Source organism: Corvus moneduloides, chromosome 29, assembly GCF_009650955.1.
Source record: "Corvus moneduloides isolate bCorMon1 chromosome 29, bCorMon1.pri, whole genome shotgun sequence".
NCBI lineage: Eukaryota > Metazoa > Chordata > Aves > Passeriformes > Corvidae > Corvus > Corvus moneduloides.
Genome location: NC_045504.1, coordinates 2,777,592 through 2,793,661, shown reverse-complemented (window position 1 = coordinate 2,793,661; position 16,070 = coordinate 2,777,592). Strand labels below are relative to the sequence as shown.

Here is a 16,070-nt window from a genome sequence, read left to right as displayed (position 1 = left end):
CCCGATCCCAATTCCAATTCCCAATCCCAATCCCGATCCCAATCTCAATCCCAATTCTCGATCCCAATCCCGATCCCAATTCCCAATCCCCAATCCCAATCCCAATCCCAATTCCCAATCCCAATCCCGATCCCAATCTCAATCCCAATTCTCGATCCCAATCCCAATCCCAATTCCAATTCCCAATCCCAATCCCAATTCCCAATCCCAATTCCCAATCCCCAATCCCGATCCCGATCCCAATCCCGATCCCAATTCCAATTCCCAATCTCAATTCCAATTCCCATTCCCAATCCCAATCCTGATCCCAATCCCGATCCCAATCCCGATCGCCGTTTCCAGGGGGGTGTGCGGAAGGGCGCAGAGGCACGGTGGGGACGTTTAGGGGCACCGTTGGTCCCCGAACCCAATCCCAAACCCAATCCCAAACCCAATCCCAAACCCAACCGCTGTTTCTGGGGGGTTTTGGGGAGGGGAGGGGGCACAGAGCCACAGTGGGGACAATCAGGGGCCATATTTGACCCCAATCCCAATCCCAAACTGAATCCCAATCCCAACCCAGTTGTGGTTTGCAGGGGGTTGAGGGGAGGGGACACAGAGCCACAGTGGGGACGTTCAGTGGCACCGTTTGACCCCAATCCCGATATCCCGATGCCGATCCCGTTCCCAGCGGGTTCAGGCCTCACCTGTAGCCTTTGATCTCGGGGTTGGCCGTGGCCATACAGGTGAACACGACCCTCTCACCCTCCTGCACCGTCTGGGGCTGGATGGACAAGGTGACCGTCGGGGGATCTGTGGGGACGGCGCCGGCACGGGGGGCTCAGAGTGGCACGGGGGGGACACGGAGGGGTCCCCAAAGCTCTGGGGTGGGGCATCCCCCCTCTCTGTCCTTGTGGGGACCCTAAATCCCATCCCAGTGTGGTCATCCCCCATCCCTGTCCTTGTGGGGTCCCTAAATCCCTTCCCAGTGTGGTCATCCCCCCTCTCTGTCCTTGTGGGGACCCTAAATCCCTTCCCAGTGTGGTCATCCCCCGTCCCTGTCCTTGTGGGGTCCCTAAATGCCATCCCAGTGTGGTCATCCCCCCTCTCTGTCCTTGTGGGGTCCCTAAATCCCATCCCAGTGTGGTCATCCCCCGTCCCTGTCCTTGTGGGGACCCTAAATCCCATCCCAGTGTGGTCATCCCCCATCCCTGTCCTTGTGGGGTCCCTAAATCTCATCCCAGTGTGGTCATCCCCCGTCCCTGTCCTTGTGGGGTCCCTAAATCCCATCCCAGTGTGGTCATCCCCCATCCCTGTCCTTGTGGGGACCCTAAATCCCATCCCAGTGTGGTCATCCCCCATCCCTGTCCTTGTGGGGACCCTAAATCCCATCCCAGTGTGGTCATCCCCCCTCTCTGTCCTTGTGGGGACCCTAAATCCCATCCCAGTGTGGTCATCCCCCCTCTCTGTCCTTGTGGGGTCCCTAAATCCCATCCCAGTGTGGTCATCCCCCGTCCCTGTCCTTGTGGGGTCCCTAAATCCCATCCCAGTGTGGTCATCCCCCATCCCTGTCCTTGTGGGGTCCCTAAATCCCATCCCAGTGTGGTCATCCCCCATCCCTGTCCTTGTGGGGACCCTAAATCCCATCCCAGTGTGGTCATCCCCCCTCTCTGTCCTTGTGGGGTCCCTAAATCCCATCCCAGTGTGGTCATCCCCCGTCCCTGTCCTTGTGGGGACCCTAAATCCCTTCCCAGTGTGGTCATCCCCCATCCCTCTCCTTGTGGGGTCCCTAAATCCCATCCCAGTGTGGTCATCCCCCATCCCTGTCCTTGTGGGGACCCTAAATCCCTTCCCAGTGTGGTCATCCCCCATCCCTGTCCTTGTGGGGTCCCTAAATCCCATCCCAGTGTGGTCATCCCCCATCCCTGTCCTTGTGGGGTCCCTAAATCCCATCCCAGTGTGGTCATCCCCCCTCTCTGTCCTTGTGGGGACCCTAAATCCCGTCCCAGTGTGGTCATCCCCCATCTCTGTCCTTGTGGGGACCCTAAATCCCATCCCAGTGTGGTCATCCCCCATCTCTGTCCTTGTGGGGACCCTAAATCTCATCCCAGTGTGGTCATCCCCCATCTCTGTCCTTGTGGGGACCCTAAATCCCTTCCCAGTGTGGTCATCCCCCGTCCCTGTCCTTGTGGGGTCCCTAAATCCCATCCCAGTGTGGTCATCCCCCCTCTCTGTCCTTGTGGGGTCCCTAAATCCCATCCCAGTGTGGTCATCCCCCCTCTCTGTCCTTGTGGGGTCCCTAAATCCCATCCCAGTGTGGTCATCCCCCATCCCTGTCCTTGTGGGGACCCTAAATCCCATCCCAGTGTGGTCATCCCCCATCCCTGTCCTTGTGGGGTCCCTAAATCCCTTCCCAGTGTGGTCATCCCCCATCCCTGTCCTTGTGGGGACCCTAAATCCCATCCCAGTGTGGTCATCCCCCCTCTCTGTCCTTGTGGGGTCCCTAAATCCCATCCCAGTGTGGTCATCCCCCCTCTCTGTCCTTGTGGGGTCCCTAAATCCCATCCCAGTGTGGTCATCCCCCATCCCTGTCCTTGTGGGGTCCCTAAATCCCATCCCAGTGTGGTCATCCCCCATCCCTGTCCTTGTGGGGACCCTAAATCCCATCCCAGTGTGGTCATCCCCCATCCCTGTCCTTGTGGGGACCCTAAATCTCATCCCAGTGTGGTCATCCCCCATCCCTGTCCTTGTGGGGACCCTAAATCCCATCCCAGTGTGGTCATCCCCCCTCTCTGTCCTTGTGGGGACCCTAAATCCCATCCCAGTGTGGTCATCCCCCCTCTCTGTCCTTGTGGGGTCCCTAAATCCCATCCCAGTGTGGTCATCCCCCATCCCTGTCCTTGTGGGGTCCCTAAATCCCATCCCAGTGTGGTCATCCCCCATCCCTGTCCTTGTGGGGTCCCTAAATCCCATCCCAGTGTGGTCATCCCCCATCCCTGTCCTTGTGGGGACCCTAAATCCCATCCCAGTGTGGTCATCCCCCCTCTCTGTCCTTGTGGGGTCCCTAAATCCCTTCCCAGTGTGGTCATCCCCCATCCCTGTCCTTGTGGGGTCCCTAAATCCCATCCCAGTGTGGTCATCCCCCATCTCTGTCCTTGTGGGGTCCCTAAATCCCATCCCAGTGTGGTCATCCCCCATCCCTGTCCTTGTGGGGTCCCTAAATCCCATCCCAGTGTGGTCATCCCCCATCCCTGTCCTTGTGGGGACCCTAAATCCCATCCCAGTGTGGTCATCCCCCATCCCTGTCCTTGTGGGGACCCTAAATCCCATCCCAGTGTGGTCATCCCCCATCCCTCTCCTTGTGGGGTCCCTAAATCCCATCCCAGTGTGGTCATCTCCCATCCCTGTCCTTGTGGGGTCCCTAAATCCCTTCCCAGTGTGGTCATCTCCCATCCCTGTCCTTGTGGGGACCCTAAATCTCATCCCAGTGTGGTCATCCCCCATCCCTGTCCTTGTGGGGACCCTAAATCCCATCCCAGTGTGGTCATCCCCCTCTCTGTCCTTGTGGGGACCCTAAATCCCATCCCAGTGTGGTCATCCCCCTCTCTGTCCTTGTGGGGTCCCTAAATCCCATCCCAGTGTGGTCATCCCCCATCCCTGTCCTTGTGGGGTCCCTAAATCCCATCCCAGTGTGGTCATCCCCCATCCCTGTCCTTGTGGGGACCCTAAATCCCTTCCCAGTGTGGTCATCCCCCATCCCTGTCCTTGTGGGGTCCCTAAATCCCATCCCAGTGTGGTCATCCCCCATCTCTGTCCTTGTGGGGTCCCTAAATCCCATCCCAGTGTGGTCATCCCCCATCCCTGTCCTTGTGGGGACCCTAAATCCCATCCCAGTGTGGTCATCCCCCATCCCTGTCCTTGTGGGGACCCTAAATCCCATCCCAGTGTGGTCATCCCCCATCCCTGTCCTTGTGGGGACCCTAAATCCCATCCCAGTGTGGTCATCCCCCATCCCTCTCCTTGTGGGGTCCCTAAATCCCATCCCAGTGTGGTCATCTCCCATCCCTGTCCTTGTGGGGTCCCTAAATCCCATCCCAGTGTGGTCATCCCCCATCCCTGTCCTTGTGGGGTCCCTAAATCCCATCCCAGTGTGGTCATCTCCCATCCCTGTCCTTGTGGGGTCCCTAAATCCCTTCCCCGGCGTTGTCACCCCCCTGTCCCCTCCCGCGTGGCGCTGGTGGCCGCCCCTTCCCGCAGCAGCCACCGGAGGTCGGTGTTGGCCACCGAGTGCTGGCCCTGCCTCCTCCTCCTCCTCCTCCCTCCAGCAAATCCCATCCACGGAAACCGCTCCCACCCGAGACACCCCAAACCCCCTCAAAATCGCCCCAAATCCCCCAAAGTTCGCATCCACCTCCACGCCCCCGTGTCCCCCCCCGTGTCTCCCCCTGTCCCCCCGTGTCCCGCCGTGTCCCCCCGTGTCCCCCCCGTGTCCCCCCGTGCCCCTCCATGTCCCCCCGTGTCCCCCCGTGTCCCCCCGTGTCCCCCCCGTGTCCCCCGTGTCCCCCGTGTCCCCCCGTGTCCCCCCCTGTCCCCCCGTGTCCCCCCGTGTCCCCCCCGTGTCCCCCCGTGTCCCCCCCTGTCCCCCCGTGTCCCCCGTGTCCCCCCCGTGTCCCCCCTGTCCCCCCGTGTCCCTCCCCGTGTCCCCCCCGTGTCCCCCGTGTCCCCCCCGTGTCCCCCCGTGTCCCCCCCTGTCCCCCCGTGTCCCCCGTGTCCCCCCCGTGTCCCCCGTGTCCCCCCCGTGTCCCCCCTGTCCCCCCGTGTCCCCCAGCGCCACGCACGATGGACATTGAGCTTGACGAAGGTCTCTTTGCCGGCCGGGATGGCCTCGTTGGAGCTGCGGCACGAGAAGACCCGGCCGATGTCCAGGTCCGTGGGGTTGATGGCCAGCAGGCTCGTGGTGGTCTCCCGCTTGCCATCGGCCAGCACCTCCTGTGGCGGGAGGGGACACGGTGACAGCGCCAGCAGGGCTGGGGACAGCGGAGGGGACGGCCACCACCGGGGGGGGACGGGGTGACAGTTCAGGGGACGGGGGGGGACACGGTGACAGTTCAGGGGATGGCGAGAGGGGACGGCCACCACCGGGGGGGGACGGGGTGACAGTTCAGGGGACGGGGGACAGGGTGACAGTTCAGGGGATGGCGAGAGGGGACGACCACCACCGGGGGGGGGGACACAGGGTGACAGTTCAGGGGACAGCGGAGGGGTCAGGGTGACAGTTCAGGGGACAGGGTGACAGTTCAGGGGACAGGGGAGGGGTCAGGGTGACAGTTCAGGGGACACGGTGACAGTTCAGGGGACAGGGGAGGGGTCAGGGTGACAGTTCAGGGGACAGGGTGACAGTGCAGGGGACAGGGGAGGGGTCAGGGTGACAGTTCAGGGGACACGGTGACAGTTCAGGGGACAGGGGAGGGGTCAGGGTGACAGTTCAGGGGACACGGTGACAGTTCAGGGGACGGGGGAGGGGTCAGGGTGACAGTTCAGGGGACAGGGTGACAGTTCAGGGGACAGGGGAGGGGTCAGGGTGACAGTTCAGGGGACAGGGTGACAGTGCAGGGGACAGGGGAGGGGTCAGGGTGACAGTTCAGGGGACACGGTGACAGTGCAGGGGACGGGGGAGGGGTCAGGGTGACAGTTCAGGGGACAGGGTGACAGTTCAGGGGACAGGGGACAGGGGAGGCCGTACCGTGCTGGTGACAGCGCCGTCCTGCTGCTGCCCGTCGCGGAACCAGGCGATGGTGGCGGCGGGTTTGGCGCTGCGGGCGCGGCACGTCAGGTTGTAGGGGGTCCCCGCCCTCAGCAGGATTTCGGGGGCGCCGTCGATCGTGGGGTCCTCCGGGGGGACTGCGGAGGGGACAGAGGGGACAGCGGCTTGGGAGGGTCCCGCTCGGGGCTGTGGGGTGGGGGAAAATTGAGGCCGATGGGGTTGGGGGGTGGCTCAGGGGCAGGGTTGGGGTTAATCCTGGTTTTGGTCCCGTTATAAAGCCCCGCGGCCGATTTGGGGGATCAGGGAATTCCCCAGCGGGGAGGGACATCCAGGGACACAAAAATGTCACCCTGTCCCTGTCCTGGCCGTGCACAGGCACCCCAAAATGCCACCCTGTCCCTGGGAGCGGCGTCCTGGAGCTCTTGGGGCCGGTCCCTGGGCTGGGGGACCCCACGGAGATGGGCAGGGGACACGGGGGGACCCTGGGTCTGCCTGTCACGGGACATTGGGGACCGTGGGGGACACGGGGTGCGGAGGGGACACGGGGTACAGTGGGGACACGGAGTGTGGTGAGGGGACACGGGGCGCCCTGGAGGACACCGGGGACCGTGTGGGACAGCGGGGGACGCGGGGCCACCCCTTACTGAGCACGGTGAGCTTGGCGCGGCGCGAGCGCAGCGCGGCCTCGGTGGCCTGGCACTCGTAGACGGCGTCATCGGAGAGCTCGGCGTCGCTGATCTCCAGGTTGTACTGGCCCGAGTCGGCCGTGCCCACGATGCGGTACCGCGGCCAGGCTGCGGGGACACCCGCGGGGTCACCCCAGTGCCACGGGGACACCCCCGGGGTCACCCCAGTGCCACGGGGACACCCCCAATGCCACAGGGACACCCCAGTGCCACGGGGACACCCCCAATGCCACGGGGACACCCCAGTGCCACGGGGACACCCCAGTGCCACGGGGACACCCCCGGGGTCACCCCAGTGCCACAGGGACACCCCAATGCCACGGGGACACCCCCGGGGTCACCCCAGTGCCACGGGGTCACCCCAATGCCACAGGGACACCCCCAATGCCATGGGGACACCCCAATGCCACGGGGACACCCCAATGCCACGGGGACACTCCCAATGCCATGGGGGCACCCACGGGGACACCCCAATGCCACGGGGACACCCACGGGGACACCCCAATGCCACGGGGACACCCCCAATACCACAGGGACACCCGCGGGGTCACCCCAGTGCCACGGGGACACCCCAGTGCCACGGGGACACCCCAATGCCACTGGGACACTCCCAATGCCAGGGGGACACCCCCGGGGTCACCCCAATGCCACGGGGACACCCCAATGCCACGGGGACACCCCCGGGGTCACCCCAATGCCACAGGGACACCCCCAATGCCATGGGGACACCCCAATGCCACGGGGACACTCCCAATGCCATGGGGGCACCCACGGGGACACCCCAATGCCACGGGGACACCCCCAATACCACAGGGACACCCGCGGGGTCACCCCAGTGCCACGGGGACACCCCAGTGCCACGGGGACACCCCCGGGGTCACCCCAGTGCCACAGGGACACCCCAGTGCCACAGGGACACCCCAGTGCCACGGGGACACCCCCGGGGTCACCCCAATGCCACGGGGACACCCCAGTGCCACGGGGACACCCCCGGGGTCACCCCAGTGCCACAGGGACACCCCAATGCCACGGGGACACCCCAGTGCCACAGGGACACCCCAGTGCCACGGGGACACCCCAGTGCCACGGGGACACCCACGGGGACACCCCAATGCCACGGGGACACCCCAGTGCCACGGGGACACCCCAGTGCCACCGTGCCCACGGTGCCGTACCGCGGCCAGGCTGCGGGGACACTGGGAAATGACGTGGGGACAGCAGCAGGGTGACACAGGGACACCCCAATCCCTCGCCCAGGCTGTGGGGACAGCACCGGCCTCACACGGGGACACCTCCAAAGCTGCCCCCCGTCCCTGCGGGTCCCTTTGAGCCCCTGGCCTGGATGGTGACACCCCCGGCCCGGGTGCGGTGACACCCCCAGAGCCACCCCCGTTTCCCGGGTACCTTTGAGGCCCTGCCCCATGCCCAGGGCCAGCCCGTCCTTGGTCCATTGCACGATGCCGGAGTAGTTGAGGACGACGCAGGACAGGACGATCCTCTGGCCGGCCACCACCGTCTGGTCCTCGGGCTCCTCCACGAAGCGCGTCTGCACCGCTGCGGCCACAGCGCCGCGGTCACTGCGGAGCGCCCGGCACCCCGGCACGGCCTGCTCCGTCATCCCCGCGGCTCCGGGATCCCCCTGGAGCCGCCCGGGATCACCCCGAGATCCCCCGAATCTCCCCAGAGCTGCCCCGGATTCCCCTGGAGCCGCCCGGGATCACCCCGAGATCCCCTGAATCTCCCCAGAGCTGCCCAGGATCCGCTCAGGATCCCCCTGGAGCTGCCAGAGATCCCCCCAGAGCTGCCCGGGGTCTTCCCAGGGCTGCCCAGGATCCCCTTGGAGCTGCCCCGATCCTCCCAGAACTGCTCCAATCCTCCTGGAGCTGCCCCGATCCCCCTGGAGCCGCCTGGGATCACCCCGAGATCCCCCGAATCTCCCCAGAGCTGTCCCGGATCCCCCTGGAGCTGCCCGGGATCACCCTGGAGCTGCCCAGGATCCTCCTGGGATCCCTTTGGAGCTGCCCGTGACCCCCGGAGCTGCCCAGGATCCTCCTGGGATCCCTCTGGAGCTGCCCGTGACCCCCGGAGCTGCTCAGGATCCCCCCGGAGCTGCCCAGGATCCTCCTGGGATCCCTCTGGAGCTGCCCGTGACCCCCGGAGCTGCCCAGGATCCTCCTGGGATCCCTGTGGAGCTGCCCGTGACCCCCGGAGCTGCTCAGGATCCCCCCGGAGCTGCCCAGGATCCTCCTGGGATCCCTCTGGAGCTGCCCGTGACCCCCGGAGCTGCCCAGGATCCTCCTGGGATCCCTCTGGAGCTGCCCGTGACCCCCGGAGCTGCTCAGGATCCCCCCGGAGCTGCCCAGGATCCTCCTGGGATCCCTCTGGAGCTGCCCGTGACCCCCGGAGCTGCCCAGGATCCCCTCCAGGATCCCCCCCGAGCTGCCCCGATCCCCCCGGAGCTGCCCAGGATTCCCTCAGGATCCCCCCCAGCGCTGCCTGTGACCCCCGGAGCGGACCGGGACCCCCCCCGGGATCCCCCCGGAGCTCCCCGCGACCCCCGGAGGTTCCGGAGGTTCCACCGGAGGTGCCGGGGACCCCCCTCCCCCCCGAGCCGGGCCCCGCCGCTCCCTCTCCCGGTCCTGTGCGGCAGCCGGGATCGATCCCGGTGTCCCGCTCCCGGTGTCACGCGGCCAGCGGGGATCGACCGGGATGTGACAGAGGGGGAGGGGGGGCTGGGAATGTGGCCGTGCCCTGGAGCAGGGAGTGGGGAGCGGGACCCCCGGGAGAGGGGCGCAGCCGCTGTTCCCTGCTCAAAATCCTGGTTTTTTTTAATGGAATATCCTTGCTCAAATCCCGGTGGGTTTTGTTTTTTTTTTTTTTTTTTTTCCCTGGAATATTCCGACGGTTTGTGCCGCGGGGAGGGAGAAATCCCTTTTTGGGGATGAGGGAGCTGCGGGTGACGGAGATGCCGAGGCCCCACAGGGCCTGGCTGGGTCTGGAATGGCCTGGAACGTCCTGGAATGGCCTGGAATGGCCTGGAATGGCACAGCTCAGGGTCTCTATCCCACTTCTCCCCTGCTGAATCCCAGGAAATCCGCAGGCCCCGGATCCCTCTCGTTTTTGATCCCCAAAACAAAGCCCCTGGCGGCTCCCAAAATCCCCTCCCCAAAATTCCCGGCACCCCAGGATCCCTGGGAGCCCCGGATCCTCGGGATGGGGGATCCAGGGGTCCCTGGAATAGGACACCCCCAGACCCATGGGATGGGATACACAGGAATCCTCAGGATCCGTGGGATCCCTGGGATGGGGTATCGAAGAATCCCCGGGATAGAACGCCCCCGGATCCCCGGGATGGGATAGCCAAGGATCCCTGGGATAAAACACCCCCGGATCCCTGGGATGGGATCGCCAAGGATCCCTGGGATAAAACACCCCGGATCCGTGGGATGGGGTACCCAGGAATCACTGGAATAGGACACCCCCGGATCCCCCGGATCCCCGGGATGGGATAGCCAAGGATCCCTGGGATAAAACACCCCGGATCCGTGGGATGGGGCACCCCGGGATCCTCAGGATCCGCGGGATCCCCGGGAATAGAACACCCCCGGATCCCCGGGATGAGGCCCCGCCAGCCTCGCGCTCCTTCCCCCTCCCGATTTGGGGACAGCCACCGCCCCGGGCCACCCCGGGCTGCCCCAGGGCCACCCCGGCCGGGAGGGAGGGAGGAGGGAAGGAGGAGGATGAAGGGAAAGGCGGGGGCTGCCGGGGAGGGGATGGAGCAGGGAACGGGAGCCGGGAGATCAAAGAGGGAAAGGTGCCGGGAGAGAGGGGGGTGGGAGGGAAGATCAGAGCCGGGAAAAGGAGCGGGGGGAGACACGAGACGGGCGGGAGGGAGCGGCGGGGGGGACCCGCAGCCCGCGGGCACCGCGGTGGCACCGGGATGGCACCGGCCCAGCCGGGAATGGATTGGGATTTGGGGGAAAATCGAGGGGAAAACGGGCACTGGGATGGCACCGGCCCAGCCGGGAATGGTTTGGGATTTGGGGTACTGGGATGGCACCGGCCCAGCCGGGAATGGCCCCGGGATTTGGGGCACTGGGATGGCACTGGCCCAGCCGGGAATGGCCCCGGGATTTGGGGGAAAATCGAGGGGAAAACGGGCACTGGGATGGCACCGGCCCAGCCGGGAATGGCCCCGGGATTTGGGGGAAAATCGAGGGGAAAACGGGCACTGGGATGGCACCGGCCCAGCCGGGAATGGCCCCGGGATTTGGGGCACTGGGATGGCACCGGCCCAGCCGGGAATGGTTTGGGATTTGGGGGAAAATCGAGGGGAAAACGGGCACTGGGATGGCACCGGCCCAGCCGGGAATGGATTGGGATTTGGGGGAAAATCGAGGGGAAAACGGGCACTGGGATGGCACCGGCCCAGCGGGAATGGCCCCGGGATTTGGGGTACTGGGATGGCACCGGCCCAGCCGGGAATGGCCCCGGGATTTGGGGGAAAATCGAGGGGAAAACGGGCACTGGGATGGCACCGGCCCAGCCGGGAATGGCCCCGGGATTTGGGGCACTGGGATGGCACCGGCCCAGCCGGGAATGGCCCCGGGATTTGGGGGAAAATCGAGGGGAAAACGGGCACTGGGATGGCATTGGCCCAGCCGGGAATGGCCCCGGGATTTGGGGCACTGGGATGGCACCGGCCCAGCCGGGAATGGCCCCGGGATTTGGGGGAAAATCGAGGGGAAAACGGGCACTGGGATGGCACCGGCCCAGCCGGGAATGGCCCCGGGATTTGGGGGAAAATCGAGGGGAAAACGGGCACTGGGATGGCACCGGCCCAGCCGGGAATGGATTGGGATTTGGGGGAAAATCGAGGGGAAAACGGGCACTGGGATGGCACCGGCCCAGCCGGGAATGGATTGGGATTTGGGGTACTGGGATGGCACCGGCCCAGCCGGGAATGGCCCCGGGATTTGGGGGAAAATCGAGGGGAAAACGGGCACTGGGATGGCACCGGCCCAGCCGGGAATGGCCCCGGGATTTGGGGCACTGGGATGGCACCGGCCCAGCCGGGAATGGCCCCGGGATTTGGGGGAAAATCGAGGGGAAAACGGGCACTGGGATGGCACCGGCCCAGCGGGAATGGCCCCGGGATTTGGGGGAAAATCGAGGGGAAAACGGGCACTGGGATGGCATTGGCCCAGCCGGGAATGGCCCCGGGATTTGGGGGAAAATCGAGGGGAAAACGGGCACTGGGATGGCACCGGCCCAGCCGGGAATGGCCCCGGGATTTGGGGCACTGGGATGGCACCGGCCCAGCCGGGAATGGTTTGGGATTTGGGGGAAAATCGAGGGGAAAACGGGCACTGGGATGGCACCGGCCCAGCCGGGAATGGATTGGGATTTGGGGGAAAATCGAGGGGAAAACGGGCACTGGGATGGCACCGGCCCAGCCGGGAATGGCCCCGGGATTTGGGGGAAAATCGAGGGGAAAACGGGCACTGGGATGGCACCGGCCCAGCGGGAATGGCCCCGGGATTTGGGGGAAAATCGAGGGGAAAACGGGCACTGGGATGGCATTGGCCCAGCCGGGAATGGCCCCGGGATTTGGGGGAAAATCGAGGGGAAAACGGGCACTGGGATGGCATTGGCCCAGCCGGGAATGGATTGGGATTTGGGGGAAAATCGAGGGGAAAACGGGCACTGGGATGGCACCGGCCCAGCCGGGAATGGCCCCGGGATTTGGGGGAAAATCGAGGGGAAAACGGGCACTGGGATGGCACCGGCCCAGCCGGGAATGGCCCCGGGATTTGGGGCACTGGGATGGCACCGGCCCAGCCGGGAATGGATTGGGATTTGGGGGAAAATCGAGGGGAAAACGGGCACTGGGATGGCACCGGCCCAGCCGGGAATGGATTGGGATTTGGGGGAAAATCGAGGGGAAAACGGGCACTGGGATGGCACCGGCCCAGCGGGAATGGCCCCGGGATTTGGGGGAAAATCGAGGGGAAAACGGGCACTGGGATGGCACCGGCCCAGCCGGGAATGGATTGGGATTTGGGGGAAAATCGAGGGGAAAACGGGCACTGGGATGGCACCGGCCCAGCCGGGAATGGCCCCGGGATTTGGGGGAAAATCGAGGGGAAAACGGGCACTGGGATGGCACCGGCCCAGCCGGGAATGGATTGGGATTTGGGGCACTGGGATGGCACCGGCCCAGCCGGGAATGGCCCCGGGATTTGGGGGAAAATCGAGGGGAAAACGGGCACTGGGATGGCACCGGCCCAGCCGGGAATGGATTGGGATTTGGGGGAAAATCGAGGGGAAAACGGGCACTGGGATGGCACCGGCCCAGCCGGGAATGGTTTGGGATTTGGGGCACTGGGATGGCACCGGCCCAGCCGGGAATGGCCCCGGGATTTGGGGGAAAATCGAGGGGAAAACGGGCACTGGGATGGCATTGGCCCAGCCGGGAATGGCCCCGGGATTTGGGGGAAAATCGAGGGGAAAACGGGCACTGGGATGGCACCGGCCCAGCCGGGAATGGTTTGGGATTTGGGGGAAAATCGAGGGGAAAACGGGCACTGGGATGGCACCGGCCCAGCCGGGAATGGCCCCGGGATTTGGGGGAAAATCGAGGGGAAAACGGGCACTGGGATGGCACCGGCCCAGCCGGGAATGGCCCCGGGATTTGGGGCACTGGGATGGCACTGGCCCAGCCGGGAATGGCCCCGGGATTTGGGGAGAATCGAGGGGAAAACGGGCACTGGCATGGCACCGGCCCAGCCGGGAATGGTTTGGGATTTGGGGCACTGGGATGGCACCGGCCCAGCCGGGAATGGTTTGGGATTTGGGGGAAAATCGAGGGGAAAACGGGCACTGGGATGGCACCGGCCCAGCCGGGAATGGCCCCGGGATTTGGGGGAAAATCGAGGGGAAAACGGGCACTGGGATGGCACTGGCCCAGCCGGGAATGGCCCCGGGATTTGGGGCACCAGGATGGCACCGGCCCAGCCGGGAATGGCCCCGGGATTTGGGGTACTGGGATGGCACCGGCCCAGCCGGGAATGGATTGGGATTTGGGGGAAAATCGAGGGGAAAACGGGCACTGGGATGGCACCGGCCCAGCCGGGAATGGCCCCGGGATTTGGGGGAAAATCGAGGGGAAAACGGGCACTGGGATGGCACCGGCCCAGCCGGGAATGGTTTGGGATTTGGGGCACCGGGATGGCACCGGCCCAGCCTGGAATGGCCCCGGGATTTGGGGCACTGGGATGGCACCGGCCCAGCCGGGAATGGCCCCGGGATTTGGGGCACCGGGATGGCACCGGCCCAGCCGGGAATGGCCCTGGGATTTGGGGGAAAATCGAGGGGAAAACGGGCACGGCTCGGGATGTTGAGCCCAGCTCCATCCGTGCCACCACTCCCAGTGTCGCTGTCCCCTGCCCGGCCGAATCCCAACCCGAACTGGCAGGACGAGGGCCCTGGTGCCACCGTCCGTCTGTCCCCAGCCTCGAAACGCCACCGACGGGTCCCCTCGGTGCCGGTGCCACCCCCAGCGCCAGCCGCGGTGACAGATCGCCGCCGGGGGCTGGTGGCGACTGTCGCAGCCGCGATCTGTCGGAGCCACCTCCCGCCACTCTCCCCGTCCCTCCCCCTCTGGCAGGGACCGGCGTGGGTGGGGAGGGGTCTGGCGGTGCCACCCCCTCCGGTGTCGCCGTGCGGTGGCCGCGGTGGTGGCACGGGGTTGCTTCGTCTGGAGGAGCTGCGGGGGCGGCAGCGGCGACAGCGCTCGGAGGCTTTTGTCGCGTGGCCGAGGTGACGCTGCGCCGAGGTGACAGCGGTGGCCCCTCGCCGCTGTGGCCCTCCTTGTCGCCACGGTCCCCCTGGCCGCTGTGCCACCCCCCCCTCCCCGTGTCGCCGTGTCCCCCTCACCACCGTGCTGGCGGTGCCACCAGGGCCCCCTTGGCGCTGTGCCACCCCCCCTCCCCGTGTCGCCGTGTCCCTCCTCGTCACCACGGTCCCCTCCCGCGTGGCAGCGCGCGCCTGTGCCCATGGGAATGTCCCCGTGTGCCGGGAACATGCCTGGGACACCGGGAATGTCCCCTTGTCCCCAAACCGGGCAGCACCAGGACCCCGCTGGAGCTCCCCGTGTCCCCCCCCCGGAGCAGGAACCCCTTCCCCTGTGCTGGGAATATGCCTGGGACACCGGGAATGTCCCTCTGTCCCCACGGGAATGTCCCTCTGTCCCCGAACCGGGCAGCACCAGGACCCTGCTGGAGCCCCCCGTGTCCCCCCCCCCCGGAGCAGGAGCCCCTTCCCTTCCCTTCCCTTCCCTTCCCTTCCCTTCCCTTCCCTTCCCTTCCCTTCCCTTCCCTTCCCTTCCCTTCCCGGGCCGTCTCCCCGGATTTATCCGCGGGAATGTCCCCCTGTCCCCGAACCGGGCAGCACCAGGACCCCTCCGGAGCTCCCCGTGTCCCCCCCGTGTCCCCCCGGAGCAGGAGCCCCTTCCCGTCCCTTCCCGGGCCGTCTCCCCGGATTTATCAAGCGCGGCGCTGATTAAGCCCCGGGGCCGGGGGCGCGGCCCCTCCCTCTCCTCTCGCCATTAAACTCCGGGATTCAAAGCCGAGCTCTGGATTCGCGCTGACAGCTTTCAGATGGAGCCAAATCTCTCCGCGCTCGAGCTTTTTTTTTTTTTTTTTTTTCCTTTTTTTCCCTTCCCCCCCCCCCCCATTTTATCTCTCCCTCCTCCCCCCCCCCCCCCACCCCTCCTCTCCTCTCCTCGTGGCTTTTAAATTTAAGCCTTCCCCCCCTTCCCTCTTCCTGCTATTTTTATGGGGGAAAAAAATAAAACCAACCGGGCGGGGAGGGAGGAGAGTTCTAAAAAAAAAAAAAAAAAAAAAAAAAAAAATAAAAAAGAGCTCTTCCCTGGGTCTCTATTTTTTTTTTTCCCCTTTTTCTGCGGGAAAGAAAAGAGGATTTGGATTTCTTGGGGCCCTGCCCGGCGGAGCGGAAAGGAAAGACGGGAGAGGCCAGGGATGGGTCCCCGTGTCGCTGTGCCCCCCCCGCGCTGCGGCAGCCCCGGGGTGACCCCGCGGGGATGGCACCGGCGGCACGGGGACCCCGAGACACCGGGATGGGGTGGGATCCGTGGGATAGGGTGGGATCCATGGGATGGGATCCATGGGATGGGATGGGATGGGATCCATGGGATGGGATCCATGGGGTGGGATGGGATCCATGGGGTGGGATCCATGGGATAGGGTGGGCTCCATGGGATGGGATCCATGGGGTGGGATGGGATCCATGGGATGGGGTGGGGTGGGATCCATGGGATGGGATCCATGGGGTGGGATGGGATCCATGGGATGGGGTGGGGTGGGATCCATGGGATGGGATCCATGGGGTGGGATCCATGGGATGGGGTGGGGTGGAATCCATGGGATGGGATCCATGGGATGGGATCCATGGGGTGGGATGGGGTGCGATCCATGGGATGGGATCCATGGGGTGGGAAGGGGTGGGATCCATGGGATGGGATCCATGGGATGGGATGGGATGGGATCCATGGGATGGGATGGGATGGGATCCATGGGATGGGATGGGATGGGGGGGATCCGAGCTGGAGACCCCAGCAG

At 65.3% G+C, this 16,070-nt stretch overlaps 1 protein-coding gene across 1 annotated transcript in view; it reads right to left on the bottom strand.

Annotated features, from left to right (window-relative positions):
- KIRREL1 (kirre like nephrin family adhesion molecule 1) overlaps positions 1-16,070 on the bottom strand; it is a 38,601-nt gene that overhangs the window by 6,906 nt on the left and 15,625 nt on the right. Inside the window, exons 2-6 of the mRNA XM_032093600.1 lie at positions 7,834-7,983; positions 6,388-6,537; positions 5,723-5,880; positions 4,818-4,968; positions 687-792 (exon numbers count right to left, since the gene is read on the bottom strand). Of these exons, the coding sequence (XP_031949491.1) occupies positions 687-792; positions 4,818-4,968; positions 5,723-5,880; positions 6,388-6,537; positions 7,834-7,983 (715 nt within the window). The remainder of the gene's footprint in view (positions 1-686; positions 793-4,817; positions 4,969-5,722; positions 5,881-6,387; positions 6,538-7,833; positions 7,984-16,070) is intronic.